We start from the raw sequence: 24,425 nt of genomic DNA, 5'->3' as shown, positions 1-24,425 counted from the left end.
CCTCCTTAAACCACCTCCTTAAACACAGCTGCATTTCATTTTAACTCCAGATCGTGGAAAGGACCCCTTCTTCACCAACACTTTCCATGACTCTCGAGGGGTACCTGTTCCAGGACCTGAGGGTCCCCCTGGGCCTGTTGGTGAGTGTTTGTCTCTGTCCATATTGTGTTTGTCCCTAACTGGACAGAAGATGTTTGTGTTGTGTTTGTGACACTCTATGTCCCTAAATGCGAATATATCTATATTTTAGCTGTATTTTGACCAATATATCAAACAGTTTTACCCACACACATTACACATAAATACTATATATCATCTAATACTGGCTGTCTACTGTATACATTTTTCCCCAAACTCACTTATAAGTAATATAAATTTCACCTAACTTTCCCAATCACAATTCATTTGATCTCTAATTTGCCTCAGTTTCATTTTGCCAACTATATGTCTCTCAAAGTTGAGTCCATACACTGAAAACTACTCTTAAACTAAACTTAAACTGAAATTCAAAAACACCTACAGTATACTGTGCATATGACACATGGTGCTCTTCATCAGGCAGAATATGGTTAAAAACAAGCACCACCTCTTCCTTGAAGGTCAAGGTGTTTGGTGCTAATATGAATTCTTCTATCTAATCCACAGGTCCCCCAGGTCCCAAAGGCCCAGTAGGACCTCCCGGCCCACAAGGACAGAATGTAAGCTTGTTTGCAGCATAGTGGTACACTGCAGTAGAAAAGTAGATGATAGAAAGAGATATAACTTGTATTTGGCACTGTCAGATTTGTTGCTGTACAAATGTATCTTTATCATTTTGAATTTCCCCTCTGACTGGACACAGGGGAAACCTGGATCTCTTGGAGTGCAGGGCCCTATGGGGCCCAAAGGAGAACGCGGGGAGAGAGTGAGTCACATAGGGCTTGAAAATATTCAGTAGGTTTTCTTCACTTGACTCTACATCCTTGACCAAAACTCTCTGTAACATGCCTTTGATTTTTCAGGGTCCTTTAGGTTACCCAGGAGAGAGGGGCTTCAGAGGCGAGCCGGTAAGCCACCTCCACCCTGCTGCCTTGAGGATTATGACCTGAGTAAACGAGTGAATGGGGGAAACATCAACATATGTCATAGCTGGTTATATTACTGTAAACTACACTAACCAGCAGCACCACAAGCCACACTGAACAGCTCTTTCTATCAAAGTAAACTGCTGCACAACTTTCATGTATATCTTGAAGTCAGACTCCATTTTTCTGCTAAAATTTCTTCACAGGGAGCACCGGGTCCCAAGGGAGAACCAGGAGAGAAGGGCTTGCCGGTAAGAGAGTAGTCAGTGGTAGTGCACAGTCACACATGGTGACACAGGGCCTAAGACAGGAAGATTTGGCTTTTATTTAGAAGACTTTAAAAATGTCTTAAGATTCCTTTGTTGAGCATTGAATGTTTTCTCTGTGTCTGTCTAATCCTTAACTTTTCTTTTACCTCTTTCTCATTTTACAAGAGCAATCTAAATGTAAGATATTTTTATTTATGTCATCACGTGTTCCCTTTGCAATGCAATGAATTTATTCCGTGACCTAAATTAAGTCTAACCATGACCTACATCTCAGGTTATGGTTATGATCTTTTTTACAATCACCATGTTTATGATTGACCCCAAAATGGTGTTCAGCCTCATCTGTTTATCTCGTACTCTCAAGTCCATACTTCCTTACCTGTTGACGGTCAAAGTGTCTGTTTTACATTGTTGTTTGTGTTGAAGTATATATGATTTCAGCTGGTGATCTGTATGATTTTGTTTGTGAAATCCTTTGCTGTTAATGTGTTTTTGTTTTGTTGGTCCTTGGGGTGTGCTCTGGACTGCTGTCCCCTGTCGCGACACTGTCCTCTTGACCCTAAAGCTGTCTGACTCCCTCTGCAAGCTACTGTCCCCATGGCTACCTTTCACAGTCACCTTTTCAGCACCTGACTTTGGCATATACATGTAAATATACAAATAAAATGAACAATGTCAATCCTATAGCAACGCCATGCACCAGCACTGACTGAATGAAAGAAGGCAGAATGTTCTGAAATCATTTTAGTGGAAAATTAATCATTATTTTATTCAAATTCAACTCTCTGCTGTTTGACTGAAAATGTTCCATTGAGATAGAAAATGTGTGAAATGTATATGCCAAATCACTCCATATGTGTCAGTGGCGGGTCCTGTTGGGTTTAGAGGTGTTGTGCTCTGATGTGAGTGGAGTGGATACAGCTATCCTCTTTTATCCCACAATGCAACCTTGCATGACATCATCTTTTAAGGACTGCACTGCAAAAGACTTCTTTTCTGGATGTCTAAATTAACTACAAAATGTTTCTAATGAGTAAAATAACAGAAATAAGGCAAGGTAAATCCAATATTGGCATTCATTATTGTATGACTGAGTTATACTTTGCCTTTTTTCTTCAAACATTAAGTATGTCCTTGGTTTGTCTTACTAATCAGAGCATTTCATAGTGGGAATCACTCACCTGGGCACCAAAAGCTCTTCTTTGCATGCCTTCTTTTTTGGATGGTGATGCTTTCAGCTGTCTCTGTCTGCATAACTTGTCTTGTTAATCTACTTTTGTTATTTTTTATTTGTGAAGACATTGACTCATGAAGCCATTGCCTTGTCTTTAAACAAAAGAAAAAGATGGCTATAAAGATTTGAGATTGGCTTCACTCTGTCAGATAATGATGGGTAACTTGTGGCCACAGCAATTATTTAAAAAAAAAAAAAAAAAAGCTGTTGTGCTGAAAATATTTGCCTGGCTGAATGCAGATGGCATGGTCAAATCTAAATCCTGGAAGTGTGAAATCCAGCTGTGTTATGTCACCAACATGAGGCTGGTCTGTAATGTGCATGCTGATGTTGGCCAGCCCAGCATGGCAGAGACTGACTTCATGTAGCAGCATGGCCAGAGAATGAGGGAGATACAAAGAAACACAGGAAACAGATAAATGTCAGAGTGCTGGGCAGATATGTGGACTGTTTTAACCTTCTAACTGCTGAACTGTATTGAGAAAAACATGACTTGCATCTTGGCGAGCAGTTCTTTGGCTTGTGCTCCTTACCTTGACGGCTGTATCTATCTTCACAGGGGGACGGAATACATCAGATCAGAGAGGCGCTGAAGATCTTAGCCGAGAGGGTTTTAATCCTTGAGACTATGATCGGTATTCATGGTGAGTAGGAGGCCTGAGGCAGGGTCAGCTTTAGGCAGGGGTCAATGGTGGGGGGCTCAAACTCCCACCGCACCTCACTCCTAGGACAGGGAGTGGGAACAGTCGCGAGCAGCCCCAGGACTCGGGCTGGTGTTTCCACCCCCCCTCACACAGTCCCCCCTGTCACTGCTCTCTGATAGGACGTTAGCTTGCAGATGTTCCACGACTTGCAGGCAGACCTTGAGCTTCTGGCTCGCAGGGTGACGCTGCTGGAGGCTATCATCTGGCCAGGTAACGCTGAGACATCCTCACCCACAGCTCTGCCGGCCCTCCGCAGATAGCCACACTGACCCTTTCTGACACAACATAGAAAGTGTCGATCGAGTATTAGAGGCATAAAATTTCTGATTACCATGTTTTACCGAACTGCTGAATGTTGATCTAGTCAATGAAAAGTAGATGTTTTGTAGAAATATATCTTTATGTATGAGTTGTTTTGATTGTTTCAATGCCATGACGCCAGCGCAGATATTACTTTAATCTTGTGCATGATAATAACCTGCTTTATGGGTTAATGTGTACCAATGGATGTTAAGTGTGTTAGTCTAGTCAGTAGTGCTGCAACAATTAGTCAATTCATTGATTAGATGATTGACAGAAAATTTTTAAAAAGCACAATTTCGAATGGACATTGTGCAAGACAGTTATCAAGCAAAAATGCTAAAAATTAGCAGTTTTTCTCTGCTTTGTATTATTGTAAATTGATTATCTTTTGGTTTGGGTCTGTTGGTCAAACAAAACATCCAACTTAAGAACATCACCTTGAGCTGTGGGAAATTGTGATGTAATTTTTCACTTTTTTATGATTTTTTATAGACTAAAATAGAAATAAATTATTGAAAAAAATCATTGATGATGAAAGTAACTGTCAGTTGCAGCCCTACTAGCCAGACACACTCCCTTTACAACAGCATCAAGCAAAGCATTTCATAAATCCCTTGAGCATCTTTACTAGTTAGTTGATAAATAATTTGAATATAAAACTGGGCAACTGGTGTCCAGTTAAAATAAGAACCCACTCATGATACCTCCAGTACACAGCCACATCAGAGTAGACTTGGATTAGGACTACAGAGTGCACACACACTGCAGAGTGCACACAGACAGGGAAGCCCCGTTACAACTGCTGTCTTTCTTCAACAGAGCCTGATCTAGGGTCTGGGGATGGACCGTTTGGCACAGCCTCCCCTAGTTTCTACAGAGATAAGCGAGCAGGTGTGCTTCCATATCGACTTGCTTCTCCTCTGTCCTCCGACACCAAGGTTCGAGGGAAGTAGCCCCCCCGCTCACCCTGAGGATCACAGGCTGGGTTGACTCCCCCTCCTGTAGGTCTCATCGGCACTCAACAGATTTAGACCTTATCTGATACCCCTCTGTGGGCTTTACTGTCAGATTTAGGTTGGGGGACACCTCAGGGAAACTCCACTGATACTCCACAATGCTTTCCTCCTTCGGGAACCTGGGAACTAGTTTGACCCCCACCCACCCACCCATCGCCATAACCAAACACTTATCTCTACCTAATACACCCAGCAGCTCCCTCTGTGTCTCATTTCTTTGGCTACAGAACTAAGGCCTCAGAATAAAGATGTTCATGTTTGATAAAAGGAAAATCTGAATCTTCTGTGGTGCTCCTCAAGCTACAAACAGTTCTGGACAATAAGGGTCATTTAGAGTAATCAATTAAAGGAGGAATCAGATGTGAGAGAAAAGAGACTGGATTTAAGTTTGTATTGCTTTCACAGTGTAACTGCAACCTGAAGAGATTTCATTATTTAAGCATATTGAGCATGTACAGTTTGCAGGACACAATTACACAAACAAACCTCTTCTTCTAGTATTAATTTTGTTATACTTCTATCATATTGTTTAACTCAATGTTATGTAGTGCACTAAAAAGATGAAGTCATCTCTACTCTAACTGAGATATGTGTTGCTAACAGTGAATTGTTTCTGGTGTCAGTGTTTTTCCTGTTAAAATACACACTGATAAAGTGATTTAATATACAAACACAGATTTGCATTTGGGTTTGGTTGCGCATCAGCTGAAACAGTCAAATAATGTTGAATTTTCAAAACACTTCAAATGATTTAAAGCATGTTGAAATGAAAACAACTCTGCAAACTCTGTCTGTCCATTTTAAGATCTTTAACATACACAAACACACACACACACACACACACAAACACGGTGGAAATAACAAAACTGTTAATGGAACTTGAACATATTTTACCACTCTTGTGTCGGTAAAGTTAGACTGCTTATAAACTGTCCTGATGAAAAGACTTGACACTTGTTTTTTCATCTTATATAAAACTTATTGTGAAACTATTTAAAATGATCAATTGTAGTTTATTTTGTATGCTGTTGTGTAACCATTTCATATTTTGAACTTTTTTTCATGCAAATGTGTTATTGTGTTAAGATAATCCTGTCTAGATGATTGATGTAATAAAATGATGTTCATTGTTTTTTTAAAACATGACCCGGCCTTATTTGTGTCCCAACTGTATTCATCACATGTCTCCCAAGCAATCAAGTTTGCATCTTCATTTGAGTAAACTCACAGTTGAGGAAGAAGAACTCAAGTCTTTCGCTGCACTTCCTCTCATCATTAACAATACTTCTACAAGTAGCCCACAGGGAAAATCTAATGTTAAAGCTCAGCAAAATCCAAGCATAAGTTCAGTTCACTGCACAAGGGCAAACAGTAATTCAGGCTTAGTCCAGGAGTGCGAGGTTTCCTATGTGCTCTCTGGTGGCATGGGGTTCTTCCCCTTCGATGTCACCACAGCCTGTTCTCCAACGCTGTCATCAATGAGCAGGGAGATGGCGCCATCTAGCTGTTTTGAGGCTGCTAATGCCACTACAGCTTTCTCTGTGGCGAAGCCCATCTTCTCGAGCTGCTGGAGTCTGAAAGGAAACAACATTGGTCTTTTGGTAAAGTTATTATTTGAAATCACATAGAGGCAACTGTATGTGGGAAATAATGTGAGGAGTTTTGTCTTAAAAAAACATCCATTCACAGAATATGCTTTACAATAGAAAAAGTCATCAGAATAAATACTAACCGTAGAGAGGAAACTGATGATTTGGGCACTTCTACTTTTGCATCAATGTCCTCAGGTGCATCCTGTAAGGAGGCGAGTATCCCAGCCCGTAGCATCTGTTCCTCCAACACCTCTGCTTCAGACAACGCAGCAGACTGTTGCATTACCCAGGCAGGCACTGGCTCCACCCATGGGTGGTGGTTCAAAACTGAGGGACCCCTCATGAGAGGTGGAGCTGCCTGATCTACAGGCACCATCTGAGAAGATCTGTGGTAACAGATAAAGTTAAAATGATCAAATCTGCTTTAATCATGAATGCAGGTGGTGAATACTCAGAGACAACTGATGTGAATGAGATGAATCATACCTCTGTGAGGTAGTGTACGTGGGCAATCTGAACCTGGCTGAAGTGGGAACATATGCTGAATCAGGAATTAAATTCAAGACACTGGCTTCCTCCAGCTCCTGTAACATCCCAATGAAGGACTGATGATCTGAGAGGTGTATTAAGTATCATAAAAAAAAGACTAGAGAGAGCATGCACCATTGTGAAAACCCTCTGCAACAAACCACACACCTATTATGGGTCATCTAGAGAACTCAATTTTAAATGCACTGATTTTTCCTAAATTAATCAGGCCTGAAACAAAAGATACATATATTAGTGGCCAGGAATTAATGGCAATAAGGAAAGTTTTTGGCCAATTCCAATACAGAAAAAAAAAAACACTGAGGGGCAAACTTGAAGCAAATACGAATTATATATTTGTTATCAATTGTCATTTAAAGGCCCTGCACACCCATGCAAATGCTTTCAAGTACTGTGACTAATTTGACCTCTCCTTAAATTGAAGTCGGGCATTTATGCTGGGAATTACATGATGTCACCAATCTTTATGTACTAGCAGGAATGATGAAGGTGTCCCAAGCCTCCAAGTTTAACAGAACTAACAGGAAAGTGAGACAGATGTCAATCAAGCACAGTCTGTAAAGAGTCCTGAGAGGAGGTCTAATCAATCCAAATAAGTGAAAACACCTCTGTGGATATACCAGGGGTGTGTAGGGTCTTTAGGGCATCCATCGGAACTAAGGGAGGGAATAAACAATCACATGTTCCAAAGTAAAACTTAACTGTGCCTCTAAAAAACCCAATATATACAATGTTTATTGGAGCATACATAGGCACAAGCATCAAAATGACTATGAAAAGGAAAGGATACAGTTATGACCGATGCATATTGCACAGAAGTGAAGCAGGGCAGGTGTCCCAGGGAGCAGCACCAGACCAAGCAGCAGAAGAAGCCAGGGGAGAAACCAGACTGGCAAACACCTCAGCAGCCTCCTCTGAGTCACCTGACGACACTGGGCTGTAAACAGAGCCAGCTGGATGGCTGAGTAACCACAGATCCGACTTGCCTCACCTCCAAAGACAAAGAGAACCAGGGTGTAAATAAGAGGTAATATGGTCATTGTCAGGATGGAGAGGGCGAGGAAGGCGACTGTTCCCCAGCGGCGTTCCTGACATGGTCCAACCAACAGCAGGAGAGCAACACTGACCAGCAGAGCAGGCAGCTCATCATGACTGAAAGCATACAGGAACACATCTGAGGAATAAAAAGAGAGAAAAAAGTGTTATTTGCTTTGCTTTTACCTACACTAAGATTTCAGTAATGCTTGTAACTATCCCTAAAACATGCTAGTATGAGAGCAGTTACCTCTGAACCTTGGGAAGTCTCCACCTGGACCTAAGCTGAGACTTGCTGGAATCCCCCCAGCATACATCAGCAGCATCAGTGTTGCCAATAAAGATGTTCCCAGAAAGAATCCAGGGCGATCTGATCCAAACCAAAACCATACTGACAATATACGATCAAGCATCATTTAAATTCAGCTGTAGTTTCCTCACTTACTGGTCTTTTTGTTGCATAGTTCTGGTAAACAAGCATCTGTTGGTGCTCATAACAAGCACAAGGGCTTGCAAGAGTAAACAGAGGTATAGATATTTAGCCAATAACCCAATATATTTCACATAGTGGGAGCTGGAGGCTTTAATAACTTTGTAAATCCACACTTGCTGCAGAATCCTCCCCTATCTATAACTTGTGAAATGCTGTCTGCCACAGACATGGAATAGTTTGCACTCGTTTGTGCTAAATATTTGGCTAAATTGACACTCACTTCCGCATTACGGCACGTCGTCTTCTTCTTTTATTGTTATTTGGCAACTCAGCGTAAAAAGTGCGTTACCGCCACCTACAGGACATACTGATGGCAGGTTTCTTCTGTGCCTTCATGGATAGGTCCACATTCACAGAAGACAAGAATAAGCCAAAAATAGCAAACTTTTTATGTAGACGTTAAAAATGTCTTTAATTCCTTAAAGATCCCTCCAGACATATTTTAAGATGTATATAAAATATATACATCTATATAAATATTATAAAATAAATATTGAGTATTATATATACTATAAAATAGTATATATAATACTCAATTATCTTGTTAAAATCCTTCAAATGGTATTTACTCCTTCTCCCCCATTAAAAAATCCAGAATCTATAAACATGCAGATATTTTTCTTTTTAGAAGTTAAACTGCTGGACACAAGATGTCTCCTACTTCACTAATAAGTAAATTTTCAGTGTATGGGAGCTGGAGGCTTCAAGTTCACATCACACTTGTGTAAATTGCATACTGGACCACGATTAGCTCCAAACTATTTGTGATGTCACAAATCCTGCTGAAGCTGAAGCTGAAGAAAAGCACCCAAAACGTGTAATTTTGAATAAAAGTGAATGCACTATGAAATGATACTGTTTAAATTGCATTTCCCTGTTTTAAATTCAATTATAAAACTCAGTAAAGTATTATTTACTGATTTATATTTATTTGTCTGAGAGGAAAATGTTCTGCTACACACATGTGTATTCAATTCTTGGACTCTTGCTTTTTAGTGAAATATTTGAGCATTAGACAGTTATTTAAATGAAACCATCTGGGAAGTTTAGAGGGGAAATCACTCTTTGGTGAAACTGCTAATACCTCACAGACATCTGAAATGTGTTGTTTAATCTTTTACAAATGTATTGTATTTTATACTCTGCCATAGGGATTTTTATGTCAGCATGAAAAGTAATCTGTAGCTAGCTGTCAAATTAATGTGGGTGCATTTCCCTCTGAAATGTAGTGGAGTAGAAGCATTATAGGTGCAGTGTGTAGTGTTTAATGACATCTATATCAGAGCAGACTTGGCAGAAATGGAATATAATTTGTTGCATTGCCATGTTTCTACAGTAGCCCAGAACAGACAAACCAAACACTGGCTCTAGAGAGGGCCTTTTGTGTTTTTTGCAAATTTCGAGGCCACCATAGGTTCTCCTACAAGCTTTAAAGGGAGGTTGAGGCGAGGAGTTGCATTCTGCAACCTCATCGCTAGATACCACTTAATCCTACACACTGGTCCTTTAAGTAGCATAGAATAGAAATACTCAAGTAATGTGTTACTGGCAACATTGTTGCATTGAGTTACAGCAATTACCCATCTACAGTAGGTTTACTGTAATTGTGTCTTACAATATTACTGTTTTATTTTAATTTTTTATGGTAACAATATTAATTCTGCAGTGTAAATGTTATAGAGTACAAGTAGCATAGGAAGTAAAGTATTCAGCTATAATGCAAGTTACTGAAATGTGTATTCAGTAGAAATCTTGGGGAAAATGTAATTACTTTCCATTTCTGCTGTATGCAAACCTTCTGGGGGATTTTGTGTTATATTTTACTTTCTTCAGTGACAATAATTACCATCTTCTCTCCTTCTGTACAGTTATTTCATCCTCATATTGAGCTCAGCAGCTTATCATGGTCTTCTCTTTCTGGGCACATCAGAACATGCTTTTATAGTTTCTATTTCATTTAATCTTACTGAAGTTATTAGAGCTTGTAAGTTGGTTGTGCGCTTTTGAAATGACATGTAGCCTATGTTTATATGTGTAAGCCTATATTAATCCTGAAACACGGTCACTATTCAAATCTTCTTTGGTTTTACTGGCGGACTACAAACAAACGTTAAATGCTGCCATCAGGACTTCATAAAGAAGTTATACTCTGGATATTAAAGCTTTTCCCTTAAGTATTTATATAAAGCCCTTTGAACCTGTGATTGTTTGTCCCCTGTCTCGAACAGACCTTTTTATGCTCCACTCCCCTCCCATAACCATCACCCGCTCTTCAGTCTTTCTCTCTCTACACTGAACTTCCCACAATCTATCAGCACATGCTCAACAGTTTCCTTGCAGTTACAAGTCTCACATTTATCTGACACTGTCTTTATCATGATGTAGCATTGAGTCCTGTATGTCCTGATCTGAGCCTAGAAAAATGACATCTTCTTTCCTACATTTACCTTTATTACTTCTCACTCTGACAGACTTTTGAATTTTCAAGATTCAAGATTTCTTTATTGTCATTTTTCAGTTCTCACATAAACTGAAATGAAATTCCGTTTCTCCCAGACCAAAAACAGTACTCTTGCAGAATAAACGATTTACACAAACTGAACCACTAAAAATATAATATTATCAAAAATATACTTAGCAAATATATTAAGAAAGAAGCTTCAGAAGCTTAAAATAATGGAATTATATAAATACACACAAGTACTCAAACATATAAAAGCCTTAAAATAGCAGCAAAGGTAAAACATTTTGTAGGCCTATTGTTACCTTAGTGTCATTATTGTGATGAATTAGTGATTTTTCTACTGATCTCCCAAAACAAATTTCTAAAATATCATTATCATTTTTGTTTAGTGCACTTTTAGCAAATTTATCTGCAACCTCATTTTCTTTCTATTCCAACATGTGCCGGTTTCCATCAGAAATGAACATCTATTCCCAGTTGCTGTAGGTTTAATAAGATCATATATACCTCAACTTTTTCTTAAAAAAACAACAACAACAAAACTTTAGTGAAACAAATATACAACAAGTTTACAGCAGTGTGTGTGTACAAGTTGAATCTACAATCACAAACAGGCCAGGGGGACTAAAGGTAGTAAATAAATAAATAAATAAATATCTTATAAAGCTTACAGTGGTTTACGTTTTAACAGCTTTTTTGGTTGTACATTCACATATTGAAGAGATGTATTGTTAGGTATGGAAAGTCAACTCTGAAAAGTTTGGCTTTCGCTACAAATTTGGATTTGTGAATATAAAATTTTTGTCAAAATAGTAAACAAATTAATGAAATATAACTAACAGCGATTCCTGTCTTATTCAGTGAATCCAAACAATACATTTTTCCAAAGCTATGTAAGGTGAGAGTAGACATGATCAGCATTAATCAAAGACCAAAATAAATGTAGCAGCGTTTCTCTGACCTCCCAACAAAAGGTACAACTTACATCAATGTCTTCCTTGAGTTTCTGCAAATGATGATTTGTTGGATAAAATGTGTGAAGCATTGTTATACAACAAATATAAGTTTAACCTCTTTTACCGATTATACTGATAAAGGAGTTGTAAATCTCGCGATATTTCATGGCTCCTGCGTAGTTAAGTCCGTCTCTTCGCCAGCCAGTTCTGTCCAGTCGTCCTGCACAGGCACACTAAAATGGCGTCGGCTCCGGGTGAGTACAAATTTGTGTTTACTATTCTTCTACTGATTTTGAAAGAAAGGTTTTATTTAATTGTTAAAAATGAAATGAGCAGATTAATTTTAACGAGATTACGACCGCAAAATCATTGTTTTCAGTCTGTATTCAGTCGAATATCGTTGAGTAGTTAGCGCAAGGCTCAGGGCCTAAAGCTAGGCTTGTTAGCTGCGGTGTTTTTTATCGAATGGGGTTTTTTCCATAATTGCATGCTGAGGTCAATAATACATATCATTTAGAAGCTCAGTAGTAGTTGTTGTTTTTGCGAACGCATGTGTCGATGATTCTTTGCTGGTTTTGAAGCATCGCCATGAATGGAGAGTGTACGTTGGCTGAATGTGGATGAATGACGACCCGACGACGAGTCTGTGTAACGTGTTGCTAACGGCTGCTAACATTAGCAAAGCGGCTCGCGCGCAAACACTTGTTTTGCTCGACTGTTTAACTAACGTTTTATTTTTTGCTTTAACAGATTACAGCTCCTACAACCAATCCAGTGCCCAGCAGGGGTAAGAGTTCAACTCATTCAAGTGACTGAATGCGACCTATTGTTTGTTAGTGTGCTCCGCTCACTAAGGATATATTTGACCTACTTTTTTATTGTACATTTCTTTCTGTCTTTGACTATTATGCACCACAACACCAAGGCAAATCCGTTGCAAACCCACGTGGCAATAAACCTGATTGAAAGGCTTTAAAGCATTGAATCCCATAATGACCTATTTTTTATATTGCTACTGATAACAGAAAATCAAGTAGCCTACTGATTGAGTGGGTTGGCGAAACGGGGCTGTCTAAATTTAGAAGTGATTCTTCAAAACAAATCTAGTCGATTTCAATTTGTGTCATATGTGCCATATATTGAAGTGGACTTGCAAGAGTCTTATTAGCTTTAAAATTATTAATCACTGTAAACCTGATCCGGATATACACCATTAGTAAACCAAGAGTGCATAATATGCCCAGGTCCTAGGGGATCTAATATTTTCTGAAGCTAAAACTTTGTTTTTGTTTTGTTTTTTTCAGGTATGCTTCATATGCTGCCCAGCCCTCACAAAGTTATGGACAGTCTGCCCAGGTGAGGTTTAATAGTGATTTAGTTGTTTGTGTGTGACTAATGATTTATTAAGATTCTGATAGTTGCCATTTCATCTGCAGATTATTTTTAAAAACTAACTTTATTTTAATTTACACATGTACTTTTTAACTCTTTGAATCGTTATCACTAATGTGCACATAAATCAAAGCACACTTTACTGGCAACAATTAAGGTCAGTAAACTAGGAGTAGGAGCACATATATGGTAGCACACTATAGGAAATCTTGCAATGCTGCATCTTATTAAAGGTGCAATTATTAAAAATTCAGTCTTAATGTGAAGTTGATTCTCTGCCCAGCGGTTAAAATGTATGATCTTTTATTTCAGCAGGGTTATAGCCAACAGAGTTATGGATCATATGCCCAACCCGCTGCTGCTGACAGCAGTTACACTCAGACAACACCTGCAGCTGGAGGCTACACTCAGCAGCAGCAGCAACAGTATGGGTCCTCGTATGGTCAACCAGCACAAGGTCAGTAATTTGAATGGGACATTTGACTCACGATGTGATTCTGCTAGGAACTACATACGATGGGCTGGATTGGACAGAACAAAATTTGGCTGAAAGTTGGGGACAAAGTGGTATTAGTTTTAAACAAACTGGGGCTGCAACTAACGATTATTTTCATTATCGATTAATCAGTCAGTTATTTTCTCAATTAGTCATTCGGTCTTTAAAATGTCAATTACCGTTCCTAAAGCCAAAGATGCAACCTAAGATATCTTGTTTTGTCCCAACCAATAGTCCACAACCCAAAGATATAATGTTTAGTATAATAAAAGACTAAAGAAGCCAGTTGACAAACAATTAATCGATTAACATAATTTCTGGTTGACACACTGCCCTCATTCTAAATTTTAAACAGAATAGTGTTTGTTTTTGTCAAATTTGATGTGGCAGAATTTGTATTATGGGCAGCATCCACACATTATGTTTTCTAGTTAATTCAGAAATGTCCTCAAGTTTTAGTTTTATGATTGTTAGTCACATAGTTCAATAATTTTTTGCCATTTATGTGTTTTCTACAGCTGGCTATCCTGCTGCCCAGTCCACCACTCATGGCTACACCCAGTCAGCCCAGGGTTATGGAGCCAGTGGTTATGACAGTACTCCTGCTGCTGCTGCTCCAGCTGCCTCCCAGTCTTACGGCTCTCAGCCAGGTTACACTGCCCAGTCAGCCTACCCTGGCTATGGCCAGCAGCCTGCTCCCACTGCACCACAGAGGTATGTGCCCATCTGCTCGGAATTGAATGTGTGAATTCCACAAAAACATAATTGTCTTATCTTTTTGCTTGATGCTCTGTCTCAAGGGCTTTAAGTTCTCAGGAACCATGCCTGATTTCAGGCAGAGAACAGTTTTAAATTCATACAATACTTAATTCAATACATCGTACACATTTCCTCCTGGACAACTTTTCAGGCTCACAAATCTTTTCTTGCTTTAATCCCTGTGTCCTACTTTGTCTTCACCAGTTACAATACTAACAGCCAACCGACTAGTTACAACCAAAATAGCTACTCCCAGCCAGCAGCATATGGCCAACAACAACCTGGCTACCAGGCCCAGCAGGCAAGCTATGGCCAGCAGCAAAGTGGGTACCAACAGCAGACCCAGCAGCAGCCACAGGCTCCTCCTGCTTACCCTCCTCAAACTGCTGGTTCCTATGGGCAGCCCCCAGCCAACCAGTATGGCCAGCAAGGCGGACCACCCAGTTACCAGTCCAACCATTACAGTAAGCTTTGCTTTCCAATTTTGATACACCCCTGTTTTCAAATCTTAATTGATACAGTTCAGTTTAATATCACTGTACATATATATATTTTTTGATGCAATTGTACTCTTTTGTAGATAATTACAGACAGGATGGCCAGGGTGGAGGTTCTGGTTACTCTGGCTCTGAGTCCTCAAGGTACCCAGGGGGAGGGGAAAACAGGGGCCCTGGCAGGGACGGTTTTGACAGAGGTGGAATGATGCACCGTGGGCGTGGAGGCATGGGCCGTGGCATGGGGTAAGTGTCTTTCCCTTCCACTTAACCTCACTTGTATTTTGATTCTACAGGTGCTGTGGCCACTCAGGGCAGGGCTGAGGCAAGTCTCAATGGAAAAAAATAGTTGAAATAATCCAAGGTGATGTATCAGTAATTTAATCAGTTTTATTTATATCTTTTTAATGTTTCAAGGCCAGGATTTGTCAGCAATAACTGCTGATAAATTAAGGGCTTTCTCCTATACTGTGGGCACATGTTGAAAGGTTTAAGTGCCAACTTGAGCAGTAGTTGTAGCTGTTCTCATCCAGTTTCTCTCAGCCCTGCCACTGAATTGGCCAAAGGTAAGCAAGATGGTTGGTTTTTTAAAAAAAAAATGTATCTAAGTGGATTTTGAGACCTGTGCATAATTATTTAGTTTGGACAGCTTATCTCATAGTGTATAATTTGATTGGGTCAATATCAAAAACATTTGTGGACAATTAAGGGTAGTGTGGGAATGTGATAGAATCATACTGCAAAAATATCTTATCTTACATCAATATTAAAGGGGTTTCCCTGAGGAAGGTTAAACACTGTCTCACCATCTCAACAACAGCTTTTTAAATCAGTGTCTCACTGTGGTGCACTATTCACTGTAGGGTAAGACATTTATCGTTTCCATGAGAAGAGGGCAGTCTGAAGTTGCTTAAATCCTGCAGATTTCTCAGTTATTGTGATGCTGGATTCCTTAACTAAAATAAAGTGTGTCCTACAAGACCATACAACACCAAGTTGGTATTTAAGGGATTTTTTAAGTACACACAAGCAATGCAATCTGATGTATTACAAATACACCTTCATGCTTACTCAGGTGCAATTGAAGAATACTTGGGTCAATATATTTCCACTTGATGAGGTTTTTCCCCTTTTTACTTACAAATACATGAACTTGTGTGTTCAGTTTTTGGTTGGTTCTTGCAACACTGTTAATGGCAATATATGGCATGAGGAAGAGTCAAATATACTGATGGTACAGCAAAACCTCAGTAATAGCAAAATGTTGTATCGGCTACAAGGACAATGAGGAACTATTTTCCCTCAAATTTCTCATTTTTCTACTTGTGTTCCCAAAAATGTTAATCACTCGTTAAATTCTAATCAGCTTTAGGATAAAATTTCATCACCTGATGCCACCAGTTGTTCTAATAGAAGTTGTTTAATCTCTTAATGGGTTTTTCGATAAATTGTGGTCAATGTTTCAGTTTCCACCTCAGCATAAATTCACTAGTGAAAACTAGAAATTAAGGTGGCATTAAAACACATTAAGAGCAAATTTGATGTACATCAGGCTGAACTTCTAAACACCTCCACTCTTTTCACCCATCTACTGGGAGCATTTTGTGGTGTGTTCCCCTTGATGAAGTTTTTTCCTATAAAAGGGACTTAACTAAAAAAAAATAGTTGGTGGTGTTACAAGACATGCAAAAATACCATGCTTTTTAGGACTTTGTACACAAACTATTTGTTCATATAAAATATATAAGGAATGCTCAAGGGATTTTTCTTAGTGTAGATACATTTTTGTGTAGTGTGATCCAGTCTAAACTCAGCCTGCCTGTGAAAGCTGGCATTATTATGCATTTTGTATTGTTTCCAATATGATACTGAAATTAGAACGACCTTGAACAGGTTCTTGACACTTCTCATGTATGTCCATTGAAATGTCACTCAAATTTGCTCTTGGTGCACATTGGGCAGTTGAACAGTTTGGTCCTCATTGGTGAACATTGTCTGTTTTTCGGAAGCAGGAAATGGTTTGACCCAACCTCAAATCAGACCCACTCACATTCAGCTCCCCTGAACAAGACTAGAATGGCTTGAAGGGTTAACCCTGAGGAAGACCAGGGCTATTATGGGGACCAGTGACTGAATTTTTAATTTTTTGGTTTGGATTGGTTATCACTGTTGTTAAACAGAAGCTGATAAGATGCCTTTAAGTCAACAAATTCAGTTTTCCAAATACTGCAAACAGAGGAGCTCCTCAAAATAAATCATGATGACATGGTAGGTTAGTTTTCATTGTTAGGATTTTGTTTTGGGAAAGAGCTTTTCTTTCAAAACTTCAATGAGCAGTTTGTGGGTCAGATAAATTACAAATCTGAATCAACAGCTTTTATTTTAAGTGCTCCCTTTCAAGAGGTATGATTCTTGAAACCATTTTTTCTGGTTCATCAATGTAAACCTAAAATAGGGTTCTGCATGACTTATTCAGGTTTTTGGTGAAGGAAATACACGTACACACAAACACACTTTTCTTTAAATTGCAGTGAGTTTTACAAACTACAGGACACTAAATAAGCAACTCTGAAGTGCTACCAAACTAGTGGTAAACATGAATACATAAAAACAAATTACTTGAATAGGATTACAGCCTTAAACATTTACAAATTCAGATATAGCATGTATGTTTTATAGTTTAATTTTTATTTTAGCATTGCACAGGTATATTTGTGTTTTTGGGGAGGAGGTGGGGGGAGGGGGGTCACATAATGTCATTTTGAAATGTTTAAGATTGTTTTGTGGTTTGGAATACAAATGTTTGATCACGTTCTTTTGAGCACTTTTTTAACATGCTTTGTCACATTTATACCGTACAGGTAACAGTGAGAGCCATTTAAAACCATCTTTTCTCTAAAAAGTTTCTGTACTCAGTACAGAGCCGCCAGCTTAAGCAGCAGGAGGGAGCTTAAACAAAGATTCGGGGGTCTGCCTTTTTTCAAGAACTGAGGATGGTGGTGCTTATAAGCATGATGGGCATAATTTATTGAGCAAGAACTTGTTTTTTAATTTTAACTTGACCATGGTAAACGCTGTAAACATTTATTTTTGGAGTTTTTTTTGTCTTGAATGTATAATTGTTTTGTTTTTTTTAACATTTATTTATTACCTGGTGAATGTGAACACTTGATCATCTTGTGAAATTTCAGATGCATTGTGTCCATTTTCACACTTAACTATCTGATTCAGCTGTAACTTTTATTAGAACTTAATGTTAAGTACATTAGTTTGTTTCTGGGAACAACTGCATGCCATCAATGCATCTGAAATCTTTCTACCTGTGTACAAATGTTTGGGTTTTGTCACATTTTTCAAAGGAAGTGAAAATCTGTTAGTCATTAATACCTCTTCACAACTGTATCCACTACTGAAAACTGTCTAAAACTGTCACTGACGTTGTAATTAGCTAGCAAAGAAACTACTTGTAGTTAATATATTTATCCCCTCAAATTGGATTGTATATTTATAATTTTGGGGAGTTTTTAGTTGCTGTTAGGCTAGTTAGAATGTTTTGATTACTCCCTCAATCAAGCCACTTTGCTCGAGCCATGGAAGTGGCGGTAAAAGGGAAATCGCCTTCATATCTCCATTTATTCTCCCATAGCAGCGCTGGAGACAGAGGTGGCTTCAGTAAGCCTGGTGGTAAGTTAACGAGTATTACACTGGTTAGTCCTTTCAAAGCCTTAAACTTTAGAGCAAATACGCTTCGAATATTCATGTTTTTTACATTGTGGTATGAAAAATTATTTACATGAACACATTTGAAAATATTGGGGAAATTTTTTTCAATGCCTGAGACCATTTTCTCTGGGGTACTTGGTATAATTCAGTCACTGTTTATGGTTTGACAATGAGTTTTTGACAGGTTAATGACAAATTTCCACTCAAATGTGTCCGTTACGGCTTTTAACAAATCTCATGAGCTGAATTCCTGGTTTCTTATTTTTTTTATTTTTTTTGGAGGATTTCTTACTGGTCTTAGAGGCTTTTCAAATGACACACAATTATTTGCCAAGGGGTCTGAGGTATTTTATTTTCCATTCAATATATCACTTGTGGGAATTGTGGTGTACCATAAGGTGCATAATGCTGAGCGTACAAGGGAGTGTTTGGATTATCTTTTGTAGTACTTACTCCTCAGGTGTTTTACACTGGACTTAAGTTGCACAAACTGACTTTTCTCAACCTGTTTCTCCTCCCCTCATCGGATGGACTATAGGACCCATGAACAGCGACGGCGAGCGTGAAATGGGTGAGTAGAGTCATACAAACTCTTTACCAGACATTTATGGTTCATATGCTTTTCTTCAAGTGTTAGTTTGGAATTGGTAAAGATTGCATTTTTACTGGACATGTTTTCATTTTCTTGTGTATTTTAGGACGCCCTGAGGAGCAGGACGACTCTGAGAACAGCACAATCTACATCACAGGGTTGACTGAAAAGGCCAACCTGGAGGAGATGGCTGAATTCTTTAAACACGTTGGCCCAATCAGGGTAAGAATATCACCTTTACATGTTGTTGCGAGAGAAAAATTGTTGAAACTGTCTAACAAAAATCCATTTTACTTGTATTAAGATGAACCGCAGACTTGGCCAGCCCGCCATCAATATATACACTGACAAGGACACGGGGAAGCCTAAAGGAGATGCCACCCTGTCCTATGAGGAGCCTGTCTTTGCTAAAGCAGCTGTGGAGCATTTTGATGGTATGTTTCATTGACTGAGGGCATCAGGCATGAACAGAATCTAAAAACAGCTCTGTAAATTAATTCAACTAAGACGTGTAATCTGTTAGTGGGAGGTTTTATTATATTGCCTTTTTTTTTAATTACAGGTAAAGAGTTCCAGGGCCGAAGGCTGAAGGTGTCCATGGCACGTCGTAAGCCCATGATGGGTGGAATGAGAGGTGGCATGCCCATGCGAGATGGCATGATGGGTCGTGGAGGTAAATGCCAGCAGTATTTTACACCTTTTAAGGGCATGTTCAAACTATTGTCTTGTGTGTTTTTTTTTTTTTTTGTTTGTTTTAAATTGGAAAGAAATGCTGCCTATCTCCCAAATTTGGCCTTTACAGTGAAAGCAGAGTTGCTACGGTGTCAAGTATGGAGCCCGTACTGACTCGTACTGATTCGTATGACATTGTCATTCTTCTTGTTTATCCTACACTCTGTCAACCCTTTGAACCCTTATACTTTGCCTTTTAGATGTTGGTACACATTTCGGATGCTCATTAAAAGTTGTATCTGGAATATTAACAAGTACATATGTTTTTCAGTGTCTCACTTCAAATGACAACTGGGAGAGCAAATTAAATGTGATACATGGGCAGTTGACTGCAGCTTGGTTGCTGGAGGCAAAAAAATAAATAGTATGAAACACAGTGATTTATGGATTAATTTGTAATTGGGGAAATGCTTCCTTTTCCTATCAGGTATGATGGGCCGTGGAGGTGAGCGCGGCGGGTTTGGCCCACGTGGCGGCCCCCGTGGTATGGGCAGAGGTGGACCTACAGGAGGCAACATGCAGCAGAGAGCTGGGGACTGGGAGTGTCCGAACCCGTATGTATTACTTTGTAGTAGAGTGTCTCTTGTATGCATTTTATGTTTTGAAGATTAGTTTGTAATATTTATTGAATGGTCTCTGCTTTCAGGGGTTGCGGCAACCAGAACTTTGCTTGGAGGATGGAGTGTAACCAGTGCAAGGCTCCCAAACCAGAAGGGTTGGGCGGTGGCCCTCCATTCCCTCCTGGAGGTGACCGAGGCAGAGGAGGAATGGGAATGCGTGGAGGCAGAGGTATGGACCGTGGTGGGCCGGCCGGAGCTGGAGGCCCTGGTGGCCCTGGAGGGTTCCGTGGAGGATGGGGCGGCGATCGCGGTGGATTCAGAGGGCGCGGTGGAATGGATAGGGGTGGCTTCCGAGGGGCCGGGCGTGGAGGGCCACCCATGGACCGGATGGGTGGCAGAGGAGGAAGAGGAATGGGCCCACCAGGTGGCAAGATGGATATGAGGTAGGATTTAAAAACTTCTTTAGTCAACCAAATGTTTTATTAGTAATGAATGTGTGTTGATTAGTTCCATTTAAACCCATTTAAGAGTCCTGTGACCAGAACTGCTGATGTTTATATTGGTGTGCACACCAGACAGCTATGGATACCGGTATTCATGTTGTTGACAGCATGTGCGGATGTAGTGATGCGGCTCTTGTTGCATTTTAGAGAGTTGTTTGTCTACACCTACAATGACGATAAAAAGATCTTGTCATATGTCATTTACTACTTTTTCTGTTTGCTGTGTTTTTAGGGACCATCGCCAGGAGCGCAGAGACAGACCCTACTGAAGGAGTACTTCTTGACTGTTCCTCTTGTGGAATTTGTTTTTTAAGATGACAATTTTTAATTTATGATTCCATATTTCGATGGTTATAGAACTGCTTTCATACTGTGCAGTTTCATTCAGCTCGTGTTTCCATTTTTTCTTTAGTTTACCTATGTTTATGCTACAACTTGTATTGTGCATGTTTTTTTTATTGCTTTTTTAAATATGCAGATTAGTTTTGTCATTGTATTGTATAATGCAATATTTTCATTTGTTGACAATAATTGCCTACCCTTTCCCATAACAATTGTATAATTTGGGAAATAAAATTTTACTGATTTGATGTTTTTGAGTTGTGAGCTTTACTCAACTTTACAAAATAAAGTCATACATTAAAAGCATGGCGAATTAAATTAATGCAAACTGTGTCCACAAGAATAAATTGGGAGTCCACAGTAATGATTGTGATTATGTTTGTGTCCAGTGGAGGCTTATATAGTCATGTTGCTGCTGAATGCATGTTTGGTAGATTACTCTTGTATGAAATGTGTTAATTACAGTTGTAATAATTAAAATCAAAGTAAAAACTTTAAATAAAGGAACTCAAGGGTGGCATAAAAGAAAATAAGATAAAGCAGTGTGAAGCTCCTAACATGCAAAACAACAGAGCTTAAAGTTCTCAGGCACCAGGCCTGCTTTCAGGTATAGAGCAGTTTTATATTCATATAATACTTAATTCAACACATTGTACACATTTCCTCCTAGATGATTTTTCAAGCTCAAATCTTTTCTTGCTTTAATCCCTGAAAACAAAACCACAAGTAAATAGTGATATTGTAGATTGTGTAAAGGAGATGCAGTTTCATAACAGTCTCGTGCTTTAAAGTTCATACTATATCTAGTGATGAATGTTCACATGACTTTGTTATTGGGGAACTTCCACCACAGATGGTGATTTAGCTCTTTAGCTAAAGCCATATTCCTCCACTCTGATTTATAATTTTCCTCCACAAAGATATGAACTTTGAGTAACCGAAGAAATAAAGTGTATTTTTGTTAACATATCCTGAAGACCTCTTAAGAGTATTAATATTTTAGACAACGCCATTTTCAGACCCAGAGTAGTGCTTCTGTTTTTTGAATGTTTCATGTCTGTAGATGGAGCACATCTGCAAGTCTGAACCGTTGCTGTTGCTTTCTTCTCGCCAGTAGGTGGCGCAGGTTGGACTGGAACTTGTGCTGCTACTGCTGCTGATACTAGCTGGGCTGGTGCTTCCTATGAATGAGGCTGTGTCCTTGTTCACCTTTAAAAACAAAGACAAAGGATTGACCTGACAAAGCAGCAGCAGCATGCAGGACTTCAAGCCTTTTCTTTTTAAAGGTTTAATGTAATTTTACTCTTTAGTGTTGTAGCAACAGTCATTAAAAAGTGTCAATAACTTATTTGCTCACAGCTAAATGAGGATGTTTTTGATCTATCTATGGCTTACTGCTGCCAAGCGCAGCTATAAAACTGTAAATTATCTTAACCAAACAAACAATGAGCTGATCTTGACACTGACATCATCACAAATACCTCAAACATTTACTTCTTTTTTTTTTTTTTTGCACAAGGTTTCCCATTTTAATGGCATTGTAGGTGTGTGTCTCAATACTTCTGTTTGTTACATTTAGCAGTTTTCCCCTATAAGGCAATCAAGTTGATTTAAGCAGAGTTATTAGTCGCAGATGTCGATCCTCGGCACATTTTATTAACATCTGTCAAACATATGGCTGTTGAGACCAATCCTACAGCTCTTTGATGTTTTTCTTCTTAAGAGTTACTTTTCTTACAACTGTTGTGTTACCACTTTATAATCCTGCTTGTAGGATTCATCTCTAAATTTAGGACAGAAATACAGACGCTATCCGCAGCTATGTTTCTATACTAGTCTGAAACAAAAAACAACAAATGTGAACACAACAGCTGCAACCCAAGTTTAAGCCAACGTGTTTTTTTCCACAACTTTTTTCTTTTTGTGAAGCGCTCTTGTAACAGCTCACGGTTTTGTGCATTAGAACTGGTCTCAGCTTGCAATCTTGTTATTGATGAGACAAAGTGATCGTGTCTATGTTAGGGTCTTTTTTTTTCTTTCTCTAAGTTCGGGCCGTTTAAATTATCCCTTGGAGAAACGTGGTCACAGCTGACATCTTGAGTGCTTCTCATTTGCTGTGTCCAGTTGCTCATGTGGATTAATAGAGTGCTGAATTCTCTCTCTCTCTCTCTCTTTACTGACAGAGAAGCTGATTCATCCAGGCCCAGAAAATGATCTCATCAACCCCCACCTTCCTCCTCTCGCTCTCTCTCTCTCTCTCTCTCTCTCTCTCTCTCTCTCTCTCTCTCTCTCTCTCTCCTTTTTTTCCCCCTCTCTATCTCTCTTCCGCCCCCTCCCTTCCTTTCTTTCTCTTTCTCTCTTTCTTTAACAGGCACATCCCTCTTTTTTTTTTAAATGAAAACAAGCCCTCCTTCTTGGCGGTGGGCGCTGCTGAAATTCAAACAATCACACATTAAGGAAAGTACATGAGCCGCTCCAGTAGAGGAGAGCCCACGATTTAGAAGGTTGTTAAAGGGGAAATGAGATGCTGGAAAAAATTTCTTTTAAAGGCCCCTGTTAGACGGTTTTGACCTTTAAAGTATTTTTGTGCTACCCAATGAGTATATAAATATAGTCCTACATGAATAAAAGGTCAAAGTTATAAGCAAACTTCCCACAGCTTTAAAAATCAATAACTTTCTGAAGTTTCTGATCATGTGCTTCAGCTTTTTGGAGCTACCATTTTGTTTACAATTTGATCACAGACTGTGTCTTCAAAGCCCTCAAGTGTGTTTCCTCATGTTTTTAAATGTTTACATTCTGATAAAACCTGAAAATCAGGTCTCTTGCGCCAAAATTTGACCCAAGTTTCAACCATTATGCTGAGCTTTAGTCCGTGACCTTACTGAGAATAGTGTATTATTTTTGTCACTTGAAAAGAAAAGCATATTTTAGGTAGTTTCCGCTGACATCACACAGGGTTTTTTTTTAGAAACTTCTCTGTCTTTAGGCTCTCTTAAAGGTATTTCCCTTATTGCACTGCACTAGCAGAAGCCCTGGTTATCTTGTGCAGTATGTAGCAAACATCCATTTTCTATCATGCACACAGTAGATCATGTGCTCCTGAATTGGCTACTTTGTATTTGCTCTGTTTCCAGCTTGTTTGATTAGACT

General features: G+C 39.1%; 3 protein-coding genes across 12 annotated transcripts in view; 2 read left to right on the top strand and 1 right to left on the bottom strand.

Annotated features, from left to right (window-relative positions):
* emid1 (EMI domain containing 1) overlaps positions 1–4,535 on the top strand; it is a 55,246-nt gene extending 50,711 nt beyond the window's left edge. Inside the window, exons 10-16 of one of the 3 annotated variants that reach the window (XM_042422552.1) lie at positions 51–140; positions 646–698; positions 842–904; positions 1,002–1,046; positions 1,271–1,315; positions 3,391–3,481; positions 4,394–4,535. In XM_042422552.1, the coding sequence (XP_042278486.1) occupies positions 51–140; positions 646–698; positions 842–904; positions 1,002–1,046; positions 1,271–1,315; positions 3,391–3,481; positions 4,394–4,527 (521 nt within the window). In that variant the 3' untranslated portion in view covers positions 4,528–4,535. Of the gene's footprint in view, positions 1–50; positions 141–645; positions 699–841; positions 905–1,001; positions 1,047–1,270; positions 1,316–3,126; positions 3,212–3,390; positions 3,482–4,393 lie in introns of those variants that run through there. The other 2 variants (XM_042422553.1, XM_042422554.1) reach the window with 2 other exon arrangements.
* Positions 4,536–5,582: 1,047 nt separating this feature from the next.
* On the bottom strand, positions 5,583–11,794 carry rhbdd3 (rhomboid domain containing 3). 5 transcript variants are annotated; one of them, XM_042422556.1, is made up of 6 exons: positions 11,709–11,794; positions 8,017–8,136; positions 7,522–7,905; positions 6,669–6,795; positions 6,323–6,568; positions 5,583–6,164 (listed from the first exon to the last, which is right to left on the bottom strand). In XM_042422556.1, exons 2-6 carry the CDS (start codon positions 8,090–8,092, stop codon positions 5,996–5,998), a joined length of 1,002 nt encoding a protein of 333 aa, XP_042278490.1. In that variant the 5' UTR covers positions 8,093–8,136; positions 11,709–11,794; the 3' UTR covers positions 5,583–5,995. The 5 variants fall into 5 exon arrangements, with proteins under 5 accessions (XP_042278490.1, XP_042278491.1, XP_042278492.1 ...); XM_042422557.1 differs by lacking the exon at positions 11,709–11,794 and adding an exon at positions 8,212–8,546 and having other exon boundaries at positions 8,017–8,157; XM_042422558.1 differs by lacking the exon at positions 11,709–11,794 and adding an exon at positions 8,212–8,546.
* A 66-nt stretch (positions 11,795–11,860) lies between these two features.
* LOC121904691 (RNA-binding protein EWS-like) lies at positions 11,861–21,520 on the top strand. 4 transcript variants are annotated; one of them, XM_042422551.1, is made up of 15 exons: positions 11,861–11,933; positions 12,430–12,466; positions 12,984–13,035; positions 13,387–13,528; positions 14,086–14,281; positions 14,531–14,790; positions 14,907–15,066; positions 18,470–18,504; positions 19,082–19,114; positions 19,242–19,357; positions 19,440–19,569; positions 19,698–19,808; positions 20,295–20,421; positions 20,514–20,870; positions 21,163–21,520. In XM_042422551.1, exons 1-15 carry the CDS (start codon positions 11,918–11,920, stop codon positions 21,197–21,199), a joined length of 1,809 nt encoding a protein of 602 aa, XP_042278485.1. In that variant the 5' UTR covers positions 11,861–11,917; the 3' UTR covers positions 21,200–21,520. The 4 variants fall into 4 exon arrangements, with proteins under 4 accessions (XP_042278485.1, XP_042278482.1, XP_042278484.1 ...); XM_042422548.1 differs by having other exon boundaries at positions 18,467–18,504; XM_042422550.1 differs by having other exon boundaries at positions 13,384–13,528.
* The last annotated feature ends 2,905 nt before the right edge of the window (positions 21,521–24,425 follow it).

The sequence above is a fragment of the Thunnus maccoyii genome, chromosome 9 (genome assembly GCF_910596095.1).
Source record: "Thunnus maccoyii chromosome 9, fThuMac1.1, whole genome shotgun sequence".
Classification (NCBI taxonomy): Eukaryota; Metazoa; Chordata; class Actinopteri; order Scombriformes; family Scombridae; genus Thunnus; species Thunnus maccoyii.
This window is presented reverse-complemented; position numbering and strand designations above follow the sequence as displayed.

Coding starts and splice junctions, on each gene's coding strand:
- rhbdd3 (XM_042422555.1), bottom strand. CDS start 8,182: ATGATGCTTGATCGTATATTGTCAGTATGGTTTTGGTTTGGATCAGAT. Junction 7,906..8,016: donor AGACTTCCCAAGGTTCAGAG/GTAACTGCTCTC, acceptor TTTATTCCTCAG/ATGTGTTCCTGTATGCTTTC. Junction 6,796..7,521: donor AATATGCATCGGTCATAACT/GTATCCTTTCCT, acceptor TACACCTCTCAG/ATCATCAGTCCTTCATTGGG.
- LOC121904691 (XM_042422547.1), top strand. Junction 18,505..19,081: donor TGGCTTCAGTAAGCCTGGTG/GTAAGTTAACGA, acceptor GATGGACTATAG/GACCCATGAACAGCGACGGC. Junction 19,570..19,697: donor AGCTGTGGAGCATTTTGATG/GTATGTTTCATT, acceptor TTTTAATTACAG/GTAAAGAGTTCCAGGGCCGA.